Source organism: Mytilus californianus, unplaced genomic scaffold (assembly GCF_021869535.1).
Source record: "Mytilus californianus isolate M0D057914Y unplaced genomic scaffold, xbMytCali1.0.p SCAF_11, whole genome shotgun sequence".
Lineage (NCBI taxonomy): Eukaryota > Metazoa > Mollusca > Bivalvia > Mytilida > Mytilidae > Mytilus > Mytilus californianus.
In genome coordinates this window covers 36,381,682-36,406,527 of record NW_026262593.1, presented here as the reverse complement: position 1 = coordinate 36,406,527, position 24,846 = coordinate 36,381,682, and the positions used below count along the sequence as shown (strand labels likewise).

Below are 24,846 nucleotides of genomic sequence, written 5' to 3'. Positions count from 1 at the left end.
TGCCAAAATATAGATTAATGTGTGAACCGTGTGGATATGATAATTCCCAATTAAAGATTTAAAAAGACAAAATATGAAATTATCTTCATGAATTTCCGATGATTTATCGTCAAAACGTAAAACAGACAGTCGATTTACCAGAAATGGGTTAAGCTAGAGAATTTATAAGAAATAGTGGATTTGGAAACGATAATCAACTTGCGACTAAAGTCGCTCGTTGATATCGTTTACGAACCCACTACTTCTTATTAATTCTCTAATTTGTATATACATACCAATACCATATGAATGTTTCTTCTGGTCGATTTAAGATAAAGTGCACACAACACACACTTATCCGAATAATCGTATAGACGAATAAATATTTAATTCAAAAGTATGAGAACTTTTAACACTAAAACATGAATGCGTTTTTTATGCTGTTGAATTTGTTTGAAGAATTTATATGAATGCTCATCTTTATTCTCTGTAAATATAGGGTACTTTCCTATTGATCACCCTTTTGTCCTTTCTCTATGGCTAATAGTTCAAAAATCTTTTTACTCCTGAAAATATGTGCTCCTTGGTGCCGCTTCTTCGTCGAAAGTGTGTGAATGTTCTGTAACGCGGACAAAAGATCAATAATGTTTTGTACACTTGTCACTCTAGCGGCAAGAAGAATAATTACCTATGGTTTAAAAAGGCAATTAAAGGAAGGACTCAACTTAAAGAGAAAGAAAATAGATAATACAATGTAATTGCAACATAAGTATATGGGTTTTTTTTTCAAATACATTCAACTCTCCTATTTTACATGCTTCGTATACAATTTACAATTTACTGCTTATATTTGGATAATTAACTACATTTTTGATAGTCAAATATTATTTATATCAATCCTTAACCAAACATTCATAGCAACGGATAGAAACAGTTTTCATTTTAAAATTAAAATAAATTTTTGCTGTATATGGCTAACTCAAAACATTAAGGAGGTGTTTAATTAAGTAAATGCACTAAAAGGAAGATGTAACTTTTTCGCACAGAAGGGGTTTTAACAAGATTTGACTGTTGTAGTTATGTTCATTTTGGTTTTACTGCTCTCAGGTGAGGAGGGTAGGACCTTTATCGGGACTCCGGGATCGGGTGTTTTTAAGCTCGGGATTTCGGGATTGATCCTTTCGGGATTCGGGAATTCTTTTTTCGAATTTCGGGATGTCGGGATTTAAATTTTTTTAAATTCGGGACCTCGGGATTCCATGTTTATAAGCCCGGGATTTCGGGATCAGGACCCATCCTACCCCCCCCCCCCCCCCTCAGGTGGATTTGTAATTTTTCAAATAAATACGGCTTCGACTTAAATTGATAATGCATATTTGATTGTTACATGTATGTCTGAATTTTTTCCATTAAATGAACATTGAAAATTGTTGCATCATGTATTGATTTACTGGAGGGATTATTTGCTTTTTTCATTCATGCCTAAAACGTAACTATAGTTATATGATTATTTGGGAATACAAGATTACTGCTGATTCCATCATTACACATCAACCTGAATCACATTAGTTATTGCCCATAAAGGATTATTATGCAGATGTACAAATCCTTGTTAAAATCGAAAGACCGAACGTAATGCAAAAATGAAAGAGCGATTAATATTCAAGTAATTGATCGAATGGGTAATGACGGGAACATTTCAAAAGTTGCTTTTGTAGAGTAAAGGGTCAATTCAACTACCTATTGTGGTGCCAAATATTTTTATTTCAAAAAGTAAACGCATTACAACTAGTGCTATTGGAGCGAAGTTGATTTATGCCAAGTAATCATTAACAAACAGTGACCCACTTATGTTTCATGCTAAATGACTATAATACATTCTCGTTCAATATAGAGTAATGTAACTTAGAAATGGTTTCTCTATTTCATTTTACATGGATTAAAATTTGAATAACAATTATGCAAATCTGTTGTGGTACAATACGTCAGAAAGCTATTCCATGTCCCGGTTATCAATATACCCGCTTATTTCCTTTATGCAATCTAAACATACATTTTTTCTTTGTCCAAAATTTAAAGGGATAGACTTTAACATAAACAATTATTCGCCTGACAACTTTAACCAAAATAAAAGATGAAAATTATTTCTGTTGTTTTAATGAGCTTCGTCAAATACTATTTTTTTTTAATTTCTGTACTTTGATATATAAAATAATGAAACATTTGCATGCTTAAAAGTTAGGCTGGTGTGAATGGAAAAAATCAACTATTTTTAGTCTGTTTACTTTGTAAAGCGGTTTTAATGTGCAGTCATTTTCTGTAAATTTATTGTTCATAAAATGATGAAAACATACGAAATACTAAACAATAACTACGCCCGTGTATAAAGGTTTTAGCCAGAATTTGCAATACCTTTTTATAAGATAATTTTTATATTCCCATGCCCTTAATTTTGTAATTGACTTGGCCTTTCAAGCATTTTGATTCACTGACAATCTTATGTAGAAGAAACGCGTCTTAAGCGTTCTAAATGATAATTGGATTATTTGGTCAATCTAATTTATAACCAATAGGTCCATGTCACTTCCTGATAAATTTATGTTCCCTATTATATCATTTGCCCAATAGTCGGCACTCTTGCTCTAATACGCTATATAGTTAATGCGATCATGTTTTGTTTATTTAGAGTTCCTAAAGTGTCATGGAACTTTTTGTTTTCATTGCTCTTCAACTACGTAATTGATTTAGCCCTTCAAGTGTTTTGATTTAAGTGCCACATATGAGTCTAGTGTAAACGGAAGGTGTGTCTTTCGTACTAAATTATGTCTGTTATCTGTGATGAGTTCTCTTCAATGAAAATGATATATTGGACATAAGATATAATGGTTTACAAACATGGCTTTGTAGCTTCCTCAGAGCTGTGAATGTTATTAAGATATATTTAAAATAAAATCATAATTTTCACTTCAACAAAAATATCTATGTTGGTGTTTTACTTTTCAACTTTGCACCATTTCAAAAACTTTTACGTATTTTTTTAATTATACAATGTTATCATTAATTCAATGTTTTTGTTAGTTTTAAGAACTTTTAAAAGAACGTTCCTGGTGATTGTAAATCCAGAAAAGCGCCTTAGACCCACAATACTAATAAGGGGGTTAAAAAAAGTCGGTGACGACATTGACCATATCTGTAATTTCTTAAAATATAAGATAAGGATACGACATCATAAATGAATTTGTTTTTAAATGGTGGAGAAGATATAAAGGGGGACAATCAGAAACCATAAGTTGAATAAAAACAGACAAAACCATGACTACGAGATAACAAACATACAAAACATTATACAGAAAACTAATGATTGACCCAATCAAAAACCGGGTTGATCACATGTGCCGAGGAAGGGTAAATATCTAAACTTGCATAGACCAAATATTGATTCAACAGTCCTATTTTTTTATACACGCTCTGAAGGATTAAGATTATTAGTTAACCACTGTCCGTCCGTCTGTTTATAACACATTTTTGTCGTAGTTTTTTAGCGATACAAGTCATTTCTTCATGACTCCAAGCTTCATATTGGTTCTGGTATGTAATTCATTTGATCAGTTTGCAGAAAACTGACAGCAATTGTGCCTAAACTTCTGCTTTCCAGAATTATAATGTGTGATTTAATTATGCATACTAAATAGGAAACAATCCTGGAATATTTCTTCTTCATAAAATGTTTTTTTGTACTGATTCAGTGTCATGGATTGGTACCCCATATTCCTACATTCAAGGTGCATCTATATACCATTCTTTTATTATAAAACCAAATGTTTTTGAATATTTAGTTAAAATGGTATTTTCAAAAATAAACAGTTGACGTAAAGGTTACGTAAAGGTTACGTAAAAACATGAACGGTACCAATGTTACTGAACCAGAAAAACGGTATTATCATATTAATGTTCCAAATGTGAAGTCATCGTTTCGGTCATAACTTCTGACGACATACGATTTGTCTACGGGTTTTAGTTTGTTTCATGCAACACGACTGATGCCATTATATGAGTCCTTACGAAGGTAAACTCAATGACCAAGCTCATTCGATGGTTTGAAGTGAGGCTCGTTTCGCTTGATCTTTAGTTTTCTGTGTAGTGTTTATATATCATTTTGTATGTTTCCCATTTCCATTCTCAATTTTATTCCTTCTATTTTTGTTGTAGTAATGTTTGTCAATCGTTGTATCATAATTCTGCTTTATGTTTTTCTTACATTGACAATATGTTTTTCTTACATTGACAATATGTTCATGCATTTTAATAGATGCAAAAAATCATCAAACATACCAAGCTTTCAATTTGATAAGCCACAAGCGCGTTTCGCAAACAAAAGCCAACGATATTGTTTGGCAAATTTAACGGAATTGGTCTGTGTCAGATTTTGCTACTAGTTCGTTGAAACATATAAGAAATAGTCGGCATCGGAGGCATAATCAAAGAAATTAAAATTTTTAAACAAATAAAGAAAGTTAAATAAATTTAGTAAGCCTGACAAATAATCTAGAAACTCTTCAAATCATTAAATGTTTATGTCAATACCTGTTCTTATAAAAGTTGTGTAAATGATCGCAAAGTTGGATTAATAATTCTTCTCAAATATATTGGTAAAAACTCAGTTTCAGCCATTTTTCTAATATTTTCCCCGTAATTGTCACAATTTTATTGGCATGTTCAGGTGAAAAGACTGCTTTACATTAATGTAACCTGGTACCTGCATGAACCTTTAGAACAATATTGGCATTTCAAGTACGCTCATTGCAAAAATAAACATTAGTATAGAGAACACAAGCTATATTTTCTTTGTCATCGAACTATGCAAATATTTACAGTTTGTTACTGTTTTATGTTGCAAAATACGATAATTTAGAAGTAATTACTGTCACAAAAAGTCTATTTATTTACTCATATGTGTAGTACAGTCATATTGTTGTGTTTTCTAAAATATACAGAGTAAAGTATACGCAATTAAGGCATATTTTATTCTAAACAAAAATTTCAATGAAAAAGCACGAATAACGGATTTGAATTCATGCTCGCATATTCATGTCGATATTCATCTAGGCATTTTTTTTTCACTTTGTCTGACACTTTCAGACAACAAGTGGCTGCTACACAATGTCGTCGACCACATTTAATTTGTTTTATTGCCTTGAGCATGTTTTTACAGGCTCCTTTTATAATTATTTTATATTTTCCACAAGTTTTCACGTTTAATTTTGCAAAAATGTGCATATCTTACCAGATGAAAAAAGTACACTTCAGAAGACACATCACACATGAAACATTTTCTTCAAGGAAATAACAAAACAAAAGAAAAAGTATCATACCCAACTATATCAGTCCTATTCAGGACCGATAACTCTGTCGATAAATATTGTCGGGTATACAATGTTGTTGAAATCAGAGCAATTGTATTATATGTCTCTGTTGAAATGTATACAATAACACATTTTTTTACACAAGTTTAACTTTATATCGATTTATTGAATGCCTGGATTTTGCTTAAAATATTGAATTAAAAAAAAAAATAATAAAATCATATTCAATGAAATCTCGTTTAATTTTTTACGAAATAATACAAAATCCATTTAAATTAAAATTTGAATCAAAATATTTCTTTAAAATAATTATAGAAACATAAATATTAATTTGATTATCTTTTAGAGCAAAAATTATTTTTTTAAAGATTTTTTTTTTATAATATTCATATTTTTTTAAAGTTTATTAGGATACATACTTCTTCTGGTCTGACACGGGGAAGAGAAAATATTGATTTGTACAGTTATGAAAACTTTTGTATATCACAAAATTTAAACTCTGGTAATACATGTATACACAGGATGTTTAATGTCACCTGGTTGCTTTTGGTTTGCACGTCTACCTGACAATATATTGTTATGTAACATTACATCCAAAGTCAGAGTTCACCTGTTCGTCAAGTGATGGGATTTTGAAGGTATGGAATATTTATTTATAATAATTGTTGGGATTTTTTTCTCTCTTGGGACGTAAATATTTTTTTGTTCTAAAAGGAATGTATAAATATATTTCTAAAGAAAGATAAATTATACAGAAAACAGGAAAAAAACCTTTTAAAAAAAGAAGAGAAAGAAATTTATTATAAATTTTATTGTTAACTTAACTATTTTCTGGTAACAGTTTATCCTGGATATCTGTCAAAATAAAATGTTCCCGTGTCACACTTAAAATAATATTTTTTTATTCAATAAATTTTGAAATCAATCATATCGAAATATCACCAAAGAAAATAACAGAAACATCAGAGATTCTACATGAAAATTAAATTAAATTAAGGAAAGTCTTACTATACAAATCCTCGATTTGATGCAACATTTCCATATACATCATCCGCCATTTTGAAAAATACCGAAATATTCACTTTTTTAAATCGATTTTTGACCGAAATTGCCCAGAAATTAAACTGTTTTAAATAGTATTTTTCGCCAGATATATGTTTGAATATACTTAATCGATTTGCAAAGTTTTATTTTTATTAACGGAATTTCTTTATTTGTTATACAAGTAGTAATGGGTATCGGTACATTTAGCATTGAGTCAACGGAGAAATAACGAGAAAAAGTACATGTTTTTACGATTCTCCAGTGACAGAATTTAATCAAAAATTAAACTGTTAGGACCAACATTGTTTGATAGAAATATGTTTGAATATCAAGGATTGATTTGCAAAAGTTAGAAAAAGGGTCAGGTTCATGAGAAAACTAAACTTTATTGAAGCACTTATGCATTTTATATGGGGCAATATAATACAAAATGGCGGCTAGTATACGTCACAAATGTCACGTGATGTCTGATTTAGTTGGATATGGTTTTTGTCATGAATTTTTTGTTTGAAGATTCCCATGAGAAAATCAAATATCAGGTCTAAAACAGCAGAACTTTAACGTTGGGTTTAGTAAGTGGATATGGATAAATTTCATTTTCTTCTTTTAACTATATCCGCATTATAATCAAAGAAAATTTCGTAAGAGGATCTGCAGGCCATTTCTTAAATATATACTGTGGCTATTCATTGGGTCTTTATCAAGTTAAGTCATGGATCATATCTGCAAAACAGTGAGAGAGTTAATCTCCATCAAAATGTTAACCATTTGACTTGACTGATTATAGGGATAAAAGAGTTCGTTGTTCTTTAGATTGCAATAACAAGTAATGGGATTGAGGCGGCAACAAAAGTTGTTCCTTTTTTTTAAACCGAACAAAACAAAACTACGTAATCCATCTGGCAATAAAAATATAGTCATATCATACTGACAGTAATCATTTATTGTCGGTGACACTTCTGGTGGGACTTTTCGTCTGTGTGGGTATCACCATCTATGTAGTCAGCATCCTATGATGACATGAAATATAATTGATACTGTCGTTGCTGTAAATTGATCGTTTATAAAACCTTAAATGCATACGAAACATTAAGGTTTTTTTTATACTTTCTTACATAGTAGCATTAGCAAGAAAAGACACAACGTATTTGTGTTTTTACTTTCAATTGTTGTTTGTTGTTATTCGAATAACTGAAAATCTTGGGAACACGAAACGAGCGTCTTGCGTACAAAAGTATAAGCCTGGTATGTTTGATAAGTTTTTACAACTCCTACATTGAAGCCACTGCTAATGACCGATTCGTCCCTTCGCAGTAGTCATTATCCCTGTGCTGACATATATATCAATGATACAGATGTTTTTTTCTGGTGAATTTCTTTTCTCAATACTTATATTTCAATCGAAACTTATATGATTTTCTTATATAAGACAAAGATACAAAATTTGGCATAACCTTGTCTATTATAATTTTGAGTTTTCAATTCTCTTCAAATCCACTTTGATTTGGCTCTGTAACTGTTTTGATTCGAACGCCACTCATATGGGTCAAAAAGATGAAACACATTTAATAGTAAGCCTTGTAAACTAATTTGTTCGCATACATTTACATGATTACTGATAATGCATTTTTGTACTTAATAATTATTAGTAATTATTTCAAAAAGAATATTTGTGTTTAAAACAATTCACAGAAGTATCCACAGATGACAAACCCATACCATGCATTTGTAGTTATATAAATGTCTAAGAAATATAATTGAGCTTCGGGTAAATAAACATCATCGCACACTGAATTGGCTAAGAAAGACACTAACACTTATGTTGTCTATGTTCAACTATTTTTCTACAATAAAAAATGTTTCCATAAAATATATAAAACAGTGTTTGAATCTCTTGTTTAACCAATTATCATGAAATGTTGGTCACAGATTTTTATGAGAAGAGCTGCGATACGGGCACATAATAAAAATATAAATAGGTTTATGTTTAATCAATGATTGACAGCAAGAATACTTAGTGGTGAAAGTTGCACTTTGTTGTATTATGCGTTATGTTTATTTGGTTCGGCACAAATAGTACATTTTCATAGTTTTTATATGTTGAAAACATATCTAACACAAATAAAAAAAAAAAAAAAAAATAATTTAAGTAAAGAAAATCAATAATAAACAATAAAATTCATTCCGAAAAGATATCAATAAGAACTAAAAGATTTCGATTCAATAAAGTATTCTTTCAAAAATTAAAAGTTATTGATAAACCAGTAAACCTGTTTTGTACAGTAAAGGATGAGGCATGATCATAGTATCATTTTGTCCCTGAGATAGCGCTTGAGTAAACTTATTCAACCCTAAAAAAGTATGCGTATTTGATTGGTAAATGAATATGTTACAGTTATCTGGATACTTTTGTGAAGAAAGGTCACTTTGACGTTGACATATTTAACCTAAAATGGTCCCTTCACTCATAGTTTTTGGACAAAATAGATATACGCCAAGGCTTTACAAAAAAGATATTTTGCATAAAAGGGCTTTTTTATGAAATAAATCTTGAACATATGGTAACACACATCTTTTTAGGGTAAAGCCTTTGCATATCTAAATATCAATGACAAGATTTTAAAATGCAACGTTTTGCAGTTCTCAACTAAATTTTGAAGGTTTGAAGTATTGGGACAAATTTCACAAATATAAATACTAATATCTAATATCTGACAGACCAATGTTTCATGGACATTTGAATGATGTTATTTTGGTAGATTGATAATACTTGTTGATGTCAGAATTCAAGGGCCAAAAAAGTGGCCTTATCATACCTTTTCCTTTAAGATAAAATATGAAACAGACAAGTGTGTTCTTCAAACTAATTTTAAAATAGAAAGATATAACATATGTGAAATGAATATAAAAAAATTCAGAGAGAAAATATAATGCGTTACTAATGTAATATCAATAAGGTTGGAGATGAAACCATTTTTTCCCTTATCATTCAAAATAAATAGTCTTTATGGAAGCTTCCAAAAGAAATTGGCACTATCCAATTCAAGATTTACAGATCACCTAAGAGTAAGACATTGCATCAACTTATCATTTAAAATTAAACAACTTCTTGTTCCATCACAAGTGGTTTACACTGAGCGTGGATATCATACCTGCATAAGATTTTGAGTTAATGACTTTCTATATGATGATAATAATTTTATTATTTTATTAATTGTGGTATTTACAAATTAACAAAATCTAAGTTTTTTTACGAAAATATTTAGATGGTCCCTATTCGTGACGTTAAAACTGCATTTATTGTGACGTCATGTGTAAAAAAATTCTCTTTTTTAATTTGGCATTACCTCAACTTTAAAAAACATATAACTTGAAATTCTACATTACATGTTCAAATTAAGATAAATAGTTAGACCAAATAAGACCCTTATCGTATTATGTCCTTTATTACGTCTTCTAAATCTATTCTTTTTAATCTGACTTTAAATGTTACTTGACAAGTGTCTTCGCAATATGTTACTGATATCGTGTTAACAATGCTTTGACAAAGTTGAAACAATAATACTTTTGTTCTTCACAGAGAATATTGAAATCAGCTATTGAAAATTCTTCTGCATATATGAAAGACAGTGCAGTTTTAAATATCTTACAACATTCATTTTACTTTTGAAAGAATGTAGCTTGTCTCGGTATGAATATTTCTTTCGTAATACGACGGATGTATAATTTCCGCAGTTTGAAAAGGATCAGGGTGATAAGACAACTTGTTTTCAAGATTAGTTTTTGTTTTAAATAACTATAAAAGAAAAAGTAGATTTTTTTTTCAAAATAGAATTCAATAAATGAGTGCAAGTAAACGAAATAACTATTGGTTAAGGATGTTAAGACGTAGGACAAAAGCACTGTATTTATTAACTTTCTTTTGCAGAAACACATATTCTTTAATATTACAATATATCGGATTTAACAATTAATTGGCCAGTAAACAATTAATCCAGAGGGTATCATCAGCTCAGTAGTCAGTGCTTCGGTACTTACATGATTAACATACCTTTCTCAAATTATCCGTTGATATATTTAGAAATTATTATAAACCTAAGGTACCAACACCCTCAGATAAAGTTGACTTTAGATTGATTTGGCTATTATTTTATTTCCCTTAGATAATAAAGCTCTTGGCCAAACCTTTCGGAATTTGGGTCGTCAATGCTCTTCAACTTCTTAATTTATTTTGGCCTTTTTAACTTTTTTTTATTCGAGCGTAACTGATGAGTCTTTAGTAGACGAAACGCGCGTTTGGCGTACAAAATTGTAATCCTGGTATCTAAGATGATAGATATAAAAAGATGTGACATGAGTGCCAATGAGACAACATCTAAGTCAAAATTTATAAAAGTAAACCATTATAGGTCAAAGTACGGTCTTCAACACGGAGCCTTGGCTCACACCGAACAGTAAGCTATGAAGGGCCCCAAAAATTACTAGTGTAAAACCATTCAAACGGGGAAACCAACGGTCTAGTCTATATAAAAAACGAGAAACGAGAAACACTTATGAACCACATCAACAAACGACAACTACTGAACATCAGATTCCTGACTAAGGATAGGTGCAAACAAATGCAGCAGGTTTAAACGTTTTAATGGTACCAAACCTTCACCCTTTGATGAGTTTATTTCCTCCTTAGGTATAAATATGATATCCCTAGTTCAACTTTAGAGACCTATTTTGTCTTGTTATTAAACTTACTTCTATATACAGTGATAATTTGTTTTTATAAACGTCCTGTTACATGTCTTAACCAATGGAAATGTGAACTTGGCAGCGTATAATTAGTGTGAATCTGATAACTATATTGATACGTATTTTCATATCTAAGTTTGTATCGATTTTAACGGCTTATTCAAAGATTTGCATGTTATGATCGTCTAATTACAGTTTATAGGAATGAATAGTCTAACTGACATTTTATTAAGTAACAAATTTTCTTTGACTGAATGCATTCATTAGTTAAATTTTCAATTTAAGATTTATCGAATATCGTATTTTGAGTCGTTAGTTTTGTTATTAACGTTAATAATAGTTCAGTCAAATATACCTAAAAAGAAATTACAAATTACAAAAAACATGTATTTTCTATGTACATCGTGTAGTCTACATAGAAAACTAAAAGATGAGTACGACGAGCCAGTAAAACATCCCCCCCCCCCCCCCAAAGCAACAAAAAAGCAATAAACAAAACTGGTGACTTCTTCAGGTGCACCATAAAGGTAAGCATTATCAACCTTTATCAAAGAAACCATGATTCGAAACGCAAGCCCTTGAATTTGCTTACATGTCTTCTTCTTGAAGAATCCTCTTACTAATTTATAAATAACACGGAATACAAAGTTAAAATTTCCATTTAACTATAGTGTATTTTTGTACTTTAATGCAGTTGAAATATTTCATGAATTCATTATATGAAAAGTATTGCAAAGGTGTGCTTGCAAAATAAGCTATGTTAAACATTTATATCTTCCCCCTTTGTGTAAGGGCGGTATGAAGATTTACTCACCAAAGAAAATTTACATTTCCCGAGTGCATTGATTTATTCCACCCACTGCCATTATTTTTTTTGTACTTCCTGGACATAAATAGTACCGATAAAAATTAAATAATTTATTCTATGACATGCTTTTGTGTTGCTTTCACGCCTGAAAAAATTTAGAACACGAAATTGAAATCCTATCTCTATTTAATAACGTTTTATTCAAGTTACTAGTACGGATATTCGATAATATACAAACGTATATATATATGTTGTGTACAAGTTATCATTTTGTACAAAAAAAATTGTACTAATTATGATTTGTATTTTGACTTTGTACAAATTGTAATTTGTACAAAAAGTGCTTGTACAAATTACAATTTGTACAAAATTTGACTAAAATTCACTTATAACTTGTACAATAATTTATCGTGTGGATTTTGTGATAAAAAAGTATTGATGCACACTATAGAAACTTTTCAATGCAATTTTTCAAGTCATATTGATTCATGTATATTGCCTTGAGGTTATAAATTGAACTCCTGTTCACTGGTCTTTATATCTTTATTCTTATAAAGCCAATGCATTACATCGATAAAGAGATAAACTGGTCTTTCAAATGGTCATTTGCAAAATTAAAAGTTAAAGTGTTTACTAAAATGGCTAGTATTGTTGATCAACAGGATAAATTCTATCAAGAAGTTCAGCAATTGTGTCTGAAGGTTTGCGCTTTGTGGATCAACTAGTACAACTATTAAAGTTGTATCAGAGGAAGTCGAAAACGGGCATTGTCTGGCCAACAAATTCAAGCGGATGTCCTAACAAGAAATACAAAACAGAAACTGAGCAAGTTATCTGTTGGAGACAATGTCCCAATTCCACAGTATGACTCAGCACCGAACAATCCGAGGAATATACAAGCTGTTGTTGTTGAAGTAGGAACTGTTGGCTATTGTGTAGGGACAATAGCTGGTAATATATCAGGAGTCTTAAGCAGAAACCAACTAGAATCAATTAATGACACTTTTTTTGTCTGTTACACAATTTCGTGATTTACAACTTTCCTTGAGGGAAGCTGTCAAAAAAAATCAAAAACTGGTGGACAGGGTTATCTCTCTTGCAAATTAAGGCGAATGTAACAATTCGAATTGTAAATGCAAAAAGCAGAATGTATTGTGTAATTCGAGGTGTCATGGTTCGCACTTCTGCTCCAACAAATAAGAGCATTGAATATTATGTATAGTATTGTAAATGGAGTTATCAGTGGTTTTTCATATTGATTCATAATTAAAATTAAAATTATTTTTTATCACTTTGATTTAAAACTTATTCTATGTAAAATATTGTACAAGTTATAAGTGAAATTAAGCCTTATTTTGTACAAATTATAATGTGTACAGGCATTTTTTGTACAAATTACAATTTGTACAAAGTTAAAATACAAATTATAATTTGTACAATTTTTTTGTACAAATTATAATTTGTACAAAATGATAACTTGTACACACCATATATAAGAAGAAAGGAAATATGAAATAATCTCAAGTGAGTAATATTTATTATAATCAGATTGGTTTCCACATACAATTCTATCAATTGTATTTTAAAATGACTATGATTTTTTTTTTATTTACTTTAAACAATATAACAGTCTTAATTGCTTACATCCACTTCATTTAAACTTTTGTTGATAGTTGTCTCATTGGCAATTATACCACATCTCCTTATTTTTATATTAACTTCCATTATGGTAGTTTTATTTTAAAACTTACAATGCAACTTGTTTTCTTTTTTTTTAGTTCTGAAAAAAAAATTTCAGGTACCTTTTTACCTTTAAGTTCACGTACCACTTTCCTTACCATTCCATTCCATTCTTTTTGAAGTCAATTTTTATTGAAAAAAAAAGATATTTTTAAGGTGCAAAATAATTTTACCTTTAAATATTAAACTCTTCATAGATACCAGGCTTATAGTTTTGTACGCTAGACACGTGTTTCGTCTACAAAAGACTCATCAGTGACGCTCGAATCTAAAAGGTTGAAAAGGCCAAATATAATACGAAGTTGAATAGCAGCGGGGACCCAAAATTCCGAAAGGTTTTGCGAAATACAGCTAAGGTTGTCTATATTCCTGGGGAAGGTAATCTTTCGTATTACGAAAAAATACAAGTTTTTAAAACAGTTAATTTATAATTATTATCATATCAATGATAATTCGTGTCAACACAGAAGTGCTGTCTACTGAGATGGTGGAACCCTCAGGGAGGCATCGACCCAGTGTTTGTAAAAAAAATCATCATAGATACCAGACTTAAAATTTGTACAGTAGACGTCTACAGAAGAGTCATCAGGAAAGCTCGAATCTAAAGAATTAAAAAGGCCAAGTAAAAAAACGAAGTTAAAGAGCATTGAGGACCCAAATTTCCGAACAGTTTTGCCGAATACAGCTAAAGTAATCTATTCATGGGGTCGAAATTCCTTAACATTTCAAAAAAAATGATTTTTATAAACAGTTAACTTATAATTTTGACCATATCAATGATAATTCATAACAACACAGGAGTGCTGACTACTTGGCTGGCGATACTATCGGAGATGAAACCTCAACCAGCAGTGGCATCGACCTAGTGGTTGTATATAAACTAGGGATGTCAACTCGGTGAACAATTGATAATCGAGTACTCGTTGGTTTTATCGAGCCATACTCGAGTACTCGCTTGGTAATATATCTACAACACGGAAACACAAAAATACGTATTTTACTTTCTGTGGTTTGTTGTTCAACGGACGAAAACCATCTACATAAGTATCTATTTCAAGGAATTACACACCATAATTAATAGCTCATTACCTACAAGTACTAATTAAGTAAAAAATAATAATCTAATCAATATAATTTAATGAACACATATTTAAAAAATTATAACAAGGAACAACCATATCAAACAATAGTATTTTGTAATCGTTAAGAAAACACATTTAATATTTAGAAAGGCGTAAGGATTAGAAGTTTAACACCACTTTTATTGGGGACAGTCGGTTTTGCAACTTTGTAACTAACAGTCTTGCAGACAAAAATATTTGCTCTGACGGTACCGATGTGACGGAATGGCTAAGACATGTTTAGTTTAATGTGTTAGCCTAGGTATAGCCTAGAAGCCAGAAGAAAAATAGCGTGTATAACGCTCTTTCATAAAGCCATCCATGAAAAGGTTGCTGTACCTATGCCATCACACATTTTAAAACCAAGAAGAACTTCGAGTCTCCATCAACCGAATACTAAAAGATACGTACTAATCAGGCCAAACAAAGATATTTACAAGTATAGCTTTTTTCCTCGGTCCATTAGAGACTGGAATAAACTACCAGACGAACTACTAGAGATTGAGAGCAGTGAGGAATTCAAACCAAACTCACCAAGCTTCTCTGTAGTGGCTAACCAACACAAACAAAAGATAGATGGTATTTTTAACCAGCACCTGTATATAAATTTTGAGCACAATTTGGAACTATTGTTTATTAAATGTTATATATACAAATTTTTTGTCATGTTGGAAGACGTCAAACTAAACTTTATACTTAAGTGATGGGTCAAAGAACCTTTTTCGAGTGACGACATAGCTTTGCAGCTATGTCGTAGATGTAGATGTGTAGATGTAGCCCACCTATTTTCGGACGCATTTTAAATGAAAATTTAGCACATGCGTTTGAAACAAAATGTATTTTATTAACTAGACTAAGTATGATTAATCAGTGATGCCTATTTAATTGTCCGCAAGAAGTTCTCTAGAAGATCAATTTTATATAGAGTAGACAGCAATATTCTAACAGGACCCCGATTAGTCGAGTATCGTTTTGATATTCGATACTCGGTACTACCGATCGATACTCGAATACTCGAGTACTCGTTGACATCCCTAATATAAAATCATCATAGATACAAGACTTAAACCTTAGTAAGCCAGACACGCGTTTCGTCCATAAAAGACTCATAAATGACGCTCGAAAAAAAAAAAGTTAAAAAGGCAACTAAAAGTACGGAGTAAATAACCTTTTCCCTAATCATTAAATTTTGTTCTAAAACAACACCCACTCACTAAAACAACATCTATGTAATTTTTTGTTGGCATTGTATGAATATTTTATAACATGTAGGAATTCCCAGGAGACACCATCTTTGGATTATATTGGTGTTTCGCGTTGATATTGGTGTGACATTGATATTCCCTGTTTATATAATTGGTTTAATTTAATTTTTTATCATTGAAGAATATCTTATTGTCTTCATTCTTCTTCTGAATGACGTAACCATATAAAAGAATAGTTATTCAATTGATTTTAGTCGACGTACAAATATTTTTGTCAGTAATTCATTTTCTTGTCTGAGAAGTCATTTCTTACATACATATTGCATTAGTTCGATAAAGATTACAGTAATGCATAAAACTGCATATACCATTACAAGTATAAAGGAAGGTGGAATTTTATTGTTAGCACATATAGCTTATCTTAAAACAGTTGTTTTATGCTAGATTATGAAATCTATGCATTATGCAGCTTATGCAATCGATATAGAACTTTTCAGGATGCGGATCGACTCAAAGAGATTTTCATTATTTATAAAACATGATCAAATGGCATTTCTGAATAGTGATCTGGTACAGAAATAAAAAAAAAATGTTAGACTTTTTTGTTAAGTATATTAAGGTAACAGGTACGTAAATGGGTGATCTCACGGAACTTTATGAAAGTTTGAGACAACTGGAGCATTAGGAGCTGCACATTAACATTGAAAATTAAAATATATGGCTTTTATACTTTCTGAGTTATAGCAAATTAAATATCCGGAAAATAGTAGCACAACTGTATAGAATACACGTAAATATCGTAAAAAAACGTTCAGAAATTTGGACTTAAATTAATACTTTTCGAAATCCTGTCATACGTTTTTCTCTGATAGTGACATGTTATTGCTATTGAAATTTCCGTTTAATGATATAAAATGTAAGTGGGGTCGCCGAATGGCGTTGTTGGTAGTATGAATAGTTGTATCTTCTGTAAATAGTTATCAAAAGTACCAGGCTTATAATTTGATACGCCAGACGCGCGTTTCGTCTACATATGACTCATCAGTGACGCTCAGATCAAAATAGTTAGAAAGCCAAACAAGTATAAAGTTAAAGAGCATTGAGGACCAAATTCCAAAAAGTAAAGCGTGGAAAAAATGCCGAAATGGCAAAAGTATTGGTGACCTTATGACTCGAAATCTTATTTTTCAACGTTTTAGATATTACAGACACTTGAATAATTTATACAGCTAAACAAATTCCGTACATGACCAATGTTTTTCCATATTAATAAAACGTAAATACAAGTTGCAATTTATATCAATTTTGAAGGAAATTTGTAGAAAACTTCTTATGTCCGGAATAAAAGAAACAATTTCATTAAACAATTTGAATTTTACATATATCTGATAAAGATTACAACTTATCCCTGCATAGCATCAGGAGAAAATAAGTGAAATAAGGAAGTAATAGTTAATTTCTTAACCTAGTATATTGTTACTTGTTTTTTCTCCAATCATTTCTTTTTGAACTGCAGTTTGTTTCAGATTAAATGTATAGAAAAGCTATATACTGTGCGATCATGATAGCATGCTTAATATCCTGTTTTTCATAACTGATAGCTGTGCAAGGTGATTGGAAATATTCATATATGAAGAATTATTTGCCCAACAAAATCTATTTTAATTGACAATTTTCTTGTTAAATATCTGCCAGCTATTCATATCAGAGTCTATCGTTTAATGTGTAAAGCGCTTTTTACAGTTTACTTGGAGTTGGATTGAGATATGGCATTATTGTCAATTAGAAAATAATCCATAAAACATCAAAGATTAAAAAAGGCAAACAAATACAGGGATTGTTCGGTCTTCAACAATGACCAAATACTGCATAATGAGCTATTTGAGGCCAGGGAGCTAACTACAATTTTATAAATTATCACAAATTGCTAATTTTCCCTTTTTCATTTTAATGTAGTCTTTCCTTTATTAGACACATAATTTCCAATACTTCTTTCCACAAATATAATATCTGTATCAAGAACAGAAGATAGGAACCGCATGTGGCTTTAATCAGCATGCGTATATTTTCAAGTGACTTGAGTCAAACAAAAATTACTCATTTGAAATAATTTGTCTATGCTGATTTAAAACTATAATAAATCGTGAGGTGACTTTGTGTCGTTTCAGGTATTATATGAAGTGACCAATTTAGGCTTTAAATTCCCATTTTTTTATGTGACGGAAGTCTCATCCGCGTTTTGCTCATGATTCTTTGTTACCTATGATATGGAGGTGACAAAAGCTTGTCTTGCATAATATGTAACAAAATTAGTCATAATTTTTTTTTGTTTTGTTTCAGACAATAATGGAACAAAATATGTAACAAAATTAGTCTTAACATTTTTTCGTTTTGTTTCAGACAATAATGGAAACAAAGATGTATGCAGTTTTGGCTATTTTTATAGTTCCAGGTTTGTTATCATTTTTTTTACTGCTTTGAAATTGTTTCTTAATTGATATATTTGATATAAAGAATAACAGTAGGGAACCGATCTTCAAATATCGTAAATTCATTTCAAATATGGATATCAAGTGAAAATACTACATTAATCGTATTCACTCAAAAAGGATAGAGTCTGAGTCTGCGACAGGATACGCGGCTCTTGGTATGCGTGCGTCACCTGTAGCTTGCGAATCAGTAAGATAGAGAACGAAAGATACCAAGATATTTAAAACACAATTTCACGATAGGAAACTCGTGTTTATTAAGTCCGTATAATGTTTATATGAACGCGCGTAACATCTCTGTTGAGATATGCAAACGATGTAGATAACTGTTGAGAAATGGGGAGTTCACAATGGGGAACTGGAATCGTATATCATAGATCGTCAATCTCTGAATTTCAAGAAAAAGGGTCCGGAAATAAAGCGGACGTTATAGCCCCAGTATTGTCAGGTTTACTGGGATAACATGAGATTTAAGTACTCTCTGAACTGTGGGATATTGGTCGACAGGACCATCAATATGTTTGAACGTGAAATTAGAGAGAGAACTATTGGAATACCGACTGTTTGTTGAAATATAAATACACCAAAATCTATGAAATGTTGTTTACAGTAAAAAAAATAAATTGTATATCGTTTTTAATAGACTGAATTTCGAGTAAAACAAATGACAAATCAATAAATGCTAAGGATTATCATTTAATTTTAATCTGTTCCTGCTGCGATTTAATATTACGCAATAAATGTATTAACGACAAAAGCCTTTTGCGTGGACACATCAATTTTAAATCTAAAAATGGTCTAGAAACATTTGATTTTCAACAAAGGTAGATATTTTTTTCACAAATACCTTTTATAATTTTGATATATGATACAATATATTTGTACATTCCAGTTGATAGTAACATGGAATTGTTTTCAAACTAATAAAATTGAGAATGGAAATGGGGAATGTGTCAAAGAGACAACAACCCGACCATAAAACAGACAACAGCAGAAGGTCACCAACAGGTCTTCAATGCAGCGAGAAATTCCCGCACCCGGAGGCGTCCTTCAGCTGGCCCCTAAACAAATATATATACTAGTTCAGTGATAATGAACGCCATACTAAACTCCAAATTGTACACAAGAAACTAAAATTAAAAATAATACAAGACTAAGAAAGGCTAGAGGCTCCTGACTTGGGACAGGCGCAAAAATGCGGCGGGGTTAAACATGTTTATGAGATCTCAACCCTCCCCCTATACCTCTAGCCAATGTAGAAAAGTAAACGCATAACAATACGCACATTAAAATTCAGTTCAAGAGAAGTCCGAGTCTGATGTCAGAAGATGTAACCAAAGAAAATAAACAAAATGACAATAATACATAAATAACAACAGACTACTAGCAGCTCCACCAGGGCCGGTTTTATCATTGACTTTTGTTCCTTTTGTTTTATGCTCTCGGCTTTCCAAACTTTTAGTCTCGAATATACCTGATTAAGGTCAAACCACCTACAAAATGTAGTCCGAAAGAAAATTATATCACATTATTTTAGTCATCTATGGGATAATTTCTAAAGGATAAAAAAGATTATGAGATTTACATTAAGTTAATAAATAAAATATTTGTACAGAATTGCCGTGCTGTAATGGAGAATGGGGATTTCAGCATCCCGTTGTTTACACTGTTTACAATGAAAAGAAAACTTGGAACGACGCTAAAGCTATCTGTTATGCTAATAACAACACTATGTTGTCTATGTCAAATGACAATGTATGGCAGTTCTGGATATCAATGTTGTAAGTATATACAACTTATATTTAAATAAATAGTCACATCTATAATGGTGTCCATAATATCATATTAAGCTCGTGTACTATTAGTTACTAATACGATATATATGGGGTCAGTAAATTCCATATGGAATTTACTGACCCCATGTATATCGTTTTAGGTCACTAGCACACTGTCTAACGAATTTATATCACCGACTATCTTAACATGTGGCAATTAGACAAGTGGCCTATCAAAGTGATCAAGTCTTCAGTCTTAAGAACACACTTCCATTGGTCTATACAAAAACAAATACCAACAATAACAACTTGTTAGCTTTTAAAGTGTTTTCTGCATTTATTTCAATCGTTCGTCATCAATTTCTTCGTCTGAGGAAACCTTTCAGATTTTTCCTCAACCCCGTGTTGTTTTTACAAAGGGACGTAACACCACTACTAACCGTGTATTGAAATAAACCACGCCTAATGACCCCGTATGAAATATGCACGTTCTCCACGCGTTTGCTTTTAACCAATAATGTTCCTAGAAATGTATATGAGGTAGGATAAAAAAAAACAGTTATGTAAAAAATAACATTATGGCATCAACTTCTATCGGATGTTAACCATGTGTAATGAAGGTAAAACGATTACGACTACTTGGGAACATTTTTAATTTGATCAGCTATATGTACTGATTCCTTTAGGTAAAGTTTGAGATGGTCCGGCTGTTTTATAATATCAATACGGTTATTTCAAAATGTTGCTGTTTTTTCTGACCTTTTTAACTTTCGGCTTTATGTTTTTCATAATGAGGCTAAATCCTAAAGGAATGACCAAGCTTTCTGTCATTTTCATTATGATATTGCCGTTCAAGCTAATGATAATTTTATTAGCACGTGCCGTGCGGACTTAGATCGGTATCCTGTGTTCCCTTTCTCAAAAAAAAAAACACAACGCGTTGTCGGTTCTGCCTGCAGCTTGTGAAATATCCGTCACCTATGATACAATCTACCCATCGAATACTGTTGTCACAATTTAACGGATGGCTGCATTATTTTCGATAAATTATATAAATATACTTAAACTTAGGCTGTAACTTCTTCATAAATTGTTGCCTTGTTGTTCACTTATATGCTCACGTTTTTGTTTTCTGTTTTTCGAGGCTTTCAAATGTTTTCTCAACTTGTATGTACGTATCATGCATACAGGAATCGGTATCACAAGTTTCCTTTCTTGAGTTAATAGCTTGAAGCCTATTATATATATAAAAATCAACGGCTGTACATAACGTTTTGATAGCAATTCAAATTAAAAGCATCTTATTGACATGGGCTAAAATGTTCAAACAGATGACAATATCAAATCTCCTATTTTATATTGGCTTTTTGTATCTTTTGTTCGGACTCAATTTTAATAGAATTTAGGAATCCGAACCATTAAAATAGTATTGTACATCTGAAATGAAAATCAGGCAAATTAAACTCAAGAAATATGATTTTTGCCCCTTAACATAATAGTATCATCTATATTTTCCTCTTAGGTTTCAATTCTAAAAATTGATTTTCCATATCTGTGTGTTACATAATAGATGATCTTAATGCTACGGTAGCCAAGTTTGTTTTATATTAAAGATTTCAATATTTATTTGCAATCATTCCCTGCTACAAAAAATAAACACGAAACCAGCATTGTTTGTTGCACCTTAATAGAAAATCCATTAATTTGAGTTAGTTAAATAAAAATTAGTGCAGGCTTATATTTTTTCATTAAATTTACGGTGATTAAACACTCATTTAATTTTATGTAGTAATTCATTTGTACATTAAGCATTTACAATAAGAGAAAAATAAAATAAAATTGACAAAATATTTGTTAATTGAAATATCTTTTGCAATATGATAACTAAATAATTCGAAATAGCTATTATAATCATATCTATAATGAAAACAATTTCAAATATGCAAAGTAAATATTGATTTTTCGTAAATTTCCTCTTTTTTTCTCCCTGACTTTAACTAGTGACATCACAACAAAACATTGAATCAATATTATTAATGAAGTAATATTATATTATTTTTTTCTTTCTTTCCTCTTTTCATACAGAGTACATAATTATCGAAGAGCAGTAAATAGTTTTAACTAATATTCTTCATACTATTATAGCCAAAATCGAGCGCCGTAAATCTAATGTTAGTATAATAAGTTCAAACCAATTGCCAGAATCCGAATGCGCATTGGCTGCTCATAAATTATGTAGAAAATGTATCCTCAAATATAATAAAAGGAGATTTGGGGCAAATGTCAATGAGGCAAATACTCATGGTCACAAACAACTAAAAGGTAAAAAAATCGTCAACAATAGACAGTTGTCTATTCAACATATACAGCTCTCAATCGCCCAAGTATAAAAAAGTGTTTAAATTGAACAGCCCTTTAGTCACCCTAAAACACAAAACATTTCGACCAGAAAACTTTTTCTTTCTGGTAAAACTAAATTTGATTGTGTAATGATAAAAAAAAAAAGGAGATGTGGTATAATTGCCAATAAGACATCTCTCCAATATGTATACAATGTCAAATGGATGATTGTGGATGATATTGAGTTAGCAAGTTGAGGAATTGAATCTGTGTAATGTTCAATCCACTTGTGACGGCGACAGAAGAATTTCAGTCATTGTTTTGTTTATTAGGTGCTTTTTGAGCTACTGCAATATCGAAATCGAGAAAATATTATCAAATATTGTATCAACGGTGATCTATGTTATCAGTAATAAAAACAGAGCATCAAATTTCCTGTGAAACTGACTACGTAAAGTGCAGTATGAATCAGGTGTGGATAACACCAAAAAATCAAAGATCTGTTATATCTTTATATAATCTAAGTTATAGTATGATATAATAAATTGACTTCTCCACAAGTATTCGTCAGTCTAAACTAAATTAAAGGCAAATCGAAACATTTATTGCAACTTTTTTTCCCCCATATATTATGGCAGCCCAAGTCACAAATATCTTATTTTAATGGATAAATAACACTGCAAAATCATAATAGTTTCTCAGTAACTCACATCATTAAGATATTTTTTTTTTATTTGTAACAGTCGGCGCAAACAGTTAGAATTCCAAGATTATAGTTATTGGTGCAGACCTGTTCTTTTATCCATATGAGTACTACAATGGTTTTTTTTTTTTAACGAACTTGACTTCCCATGTTGGTTTCATACAATTGAAAGTAGATAGATTTGTGCTTTTACTTCACGTTTTGCCATATCAGTAGTGTCCTATATGAATTGAATTTTTAAAAGATTGATGACAATGATCATCATATCTACGCCATTTAACTTTTTAATTATGAGTACCAAATATACATGTAGGTCTGTTATCTGTTTTTGAAACGTTTTTTAGAAATTATTTTAGCTATTGAACCAAGTGTTCGTTACGTCAAGTTAAAGTTATTTCTTTTAACGTTTACGGACGCCGTCATGATTTTATTGGGCGTTATATATTACCAGTTTCAATAATGACTACAGATTTGCTCCATTTGTCACAATTTGGGGCTCCTTTACAACATTATTGAAGTCACCGAATGCAACCAATTATTTTGTCCTTGTCATGAGCAACACGACAGATGTCGCAAGTGCAGCATTATCTTTTTATCTTACCTTTCTAGAGCACCCAAACTAAGCTTGGATATGTGAATATGACTCACCAAACTAAATTACTAGGAGTAACGCGACGGGTGTCACGATTGGATCCGGGTTTTGTTGCGGTTTGTTCTGTTCTTTAGTTTTCTGTGTCGTGTTTTGTGGACTGTTGTTTGTCTTTTCGTCCTTCTTATATTTGTCTTTGGTGTTATCTCTTTTATTTGACTTGTGATTTTATTGCTTCTTTGAATTCACCCTCTATTTTATGCTTTTACGTTTTTTTAATTTTAAGTTTCTGTATAGTGCTTAATGAACAATTGATTATCTTTTCGTTTTTTGTGGTTATATTTTGTTTTTTTTTTAGTGTTGTCTGCCTTTCTTTGATCTGTGGTTTTTTACTGCTCTCTTCTTATTTCTTTTACTATCAATAATGGTAGATTGACAATGGGCGGGATGCCGCCAACAACAACGCATGTAACTTCTTACGTTTTTGTTTATTCATCTCATACGACTTGCTAGAGGTTTCTCGGCCTTTACACTACATAGTTGATTTTGCTCCAAATAAAGGAAGCGAAGTCATTTGAAAACATGTTCCAAATGGTGAAGTTGAAATCATCCCTTCGTAAATTTTACGGACGCCATCACGAGTTGGTTGACCGTTATGGAATAACCGTTTCACAGATGATATCGGAAGTGTTCCTTATGTCGTAACTACAATACCCTTCCCTTTTCACGAATGTGACTTACCGAATTAGACTATTTACCGGATTTGTAATAACATAAGCAACACGACGGGTGCCACATGTGGAGCAAGATCTGCTTACCCTTCCGGAGCACCTGAGATCACCCCCAGTTTTTGGTGGGGTTCGTGTTGCTAAGTCTTTAGTTTTCTATGTTGTGTCATCTGTACTATTATTTGTCTGTTTGTCTGTTTGTCTTTTTATTTTTGGCCA

The 24,846-nt window shown here is 31.2% G+C and overlaps 1 protein-coding gene across 2 annotated transcripts in view; it reads left to right on the top strand.

Moving 5' to 3' along the window:
• Positions 1 to 24,846, top strand: part of LOC127720002 (uncharacterized) — a 37,578-nt gene that overhangs the window by 5,782 nt on the left and 6,950 nt on the right. For both annotated transcript variants that reach the window (XM_052226392.1, XM_052226390.1), the window contains exons 2-3: positions 18,404 to 18,455; positions 20,108 to 20,273. In XM_052226392.1, the coding sequence (XP_052082352.1) occupies positions 18,410 to 18,455; positions 20,108 to 20,273 (212 nt within the window). In that variant the 5' untranslated portion in view covers positions 18,404 to 18,409. The remainder of the gene's footprint in view (positions 1 to 18,403; positions 18,456 to 20,107; positions 20,274 to 24,846) is intronic.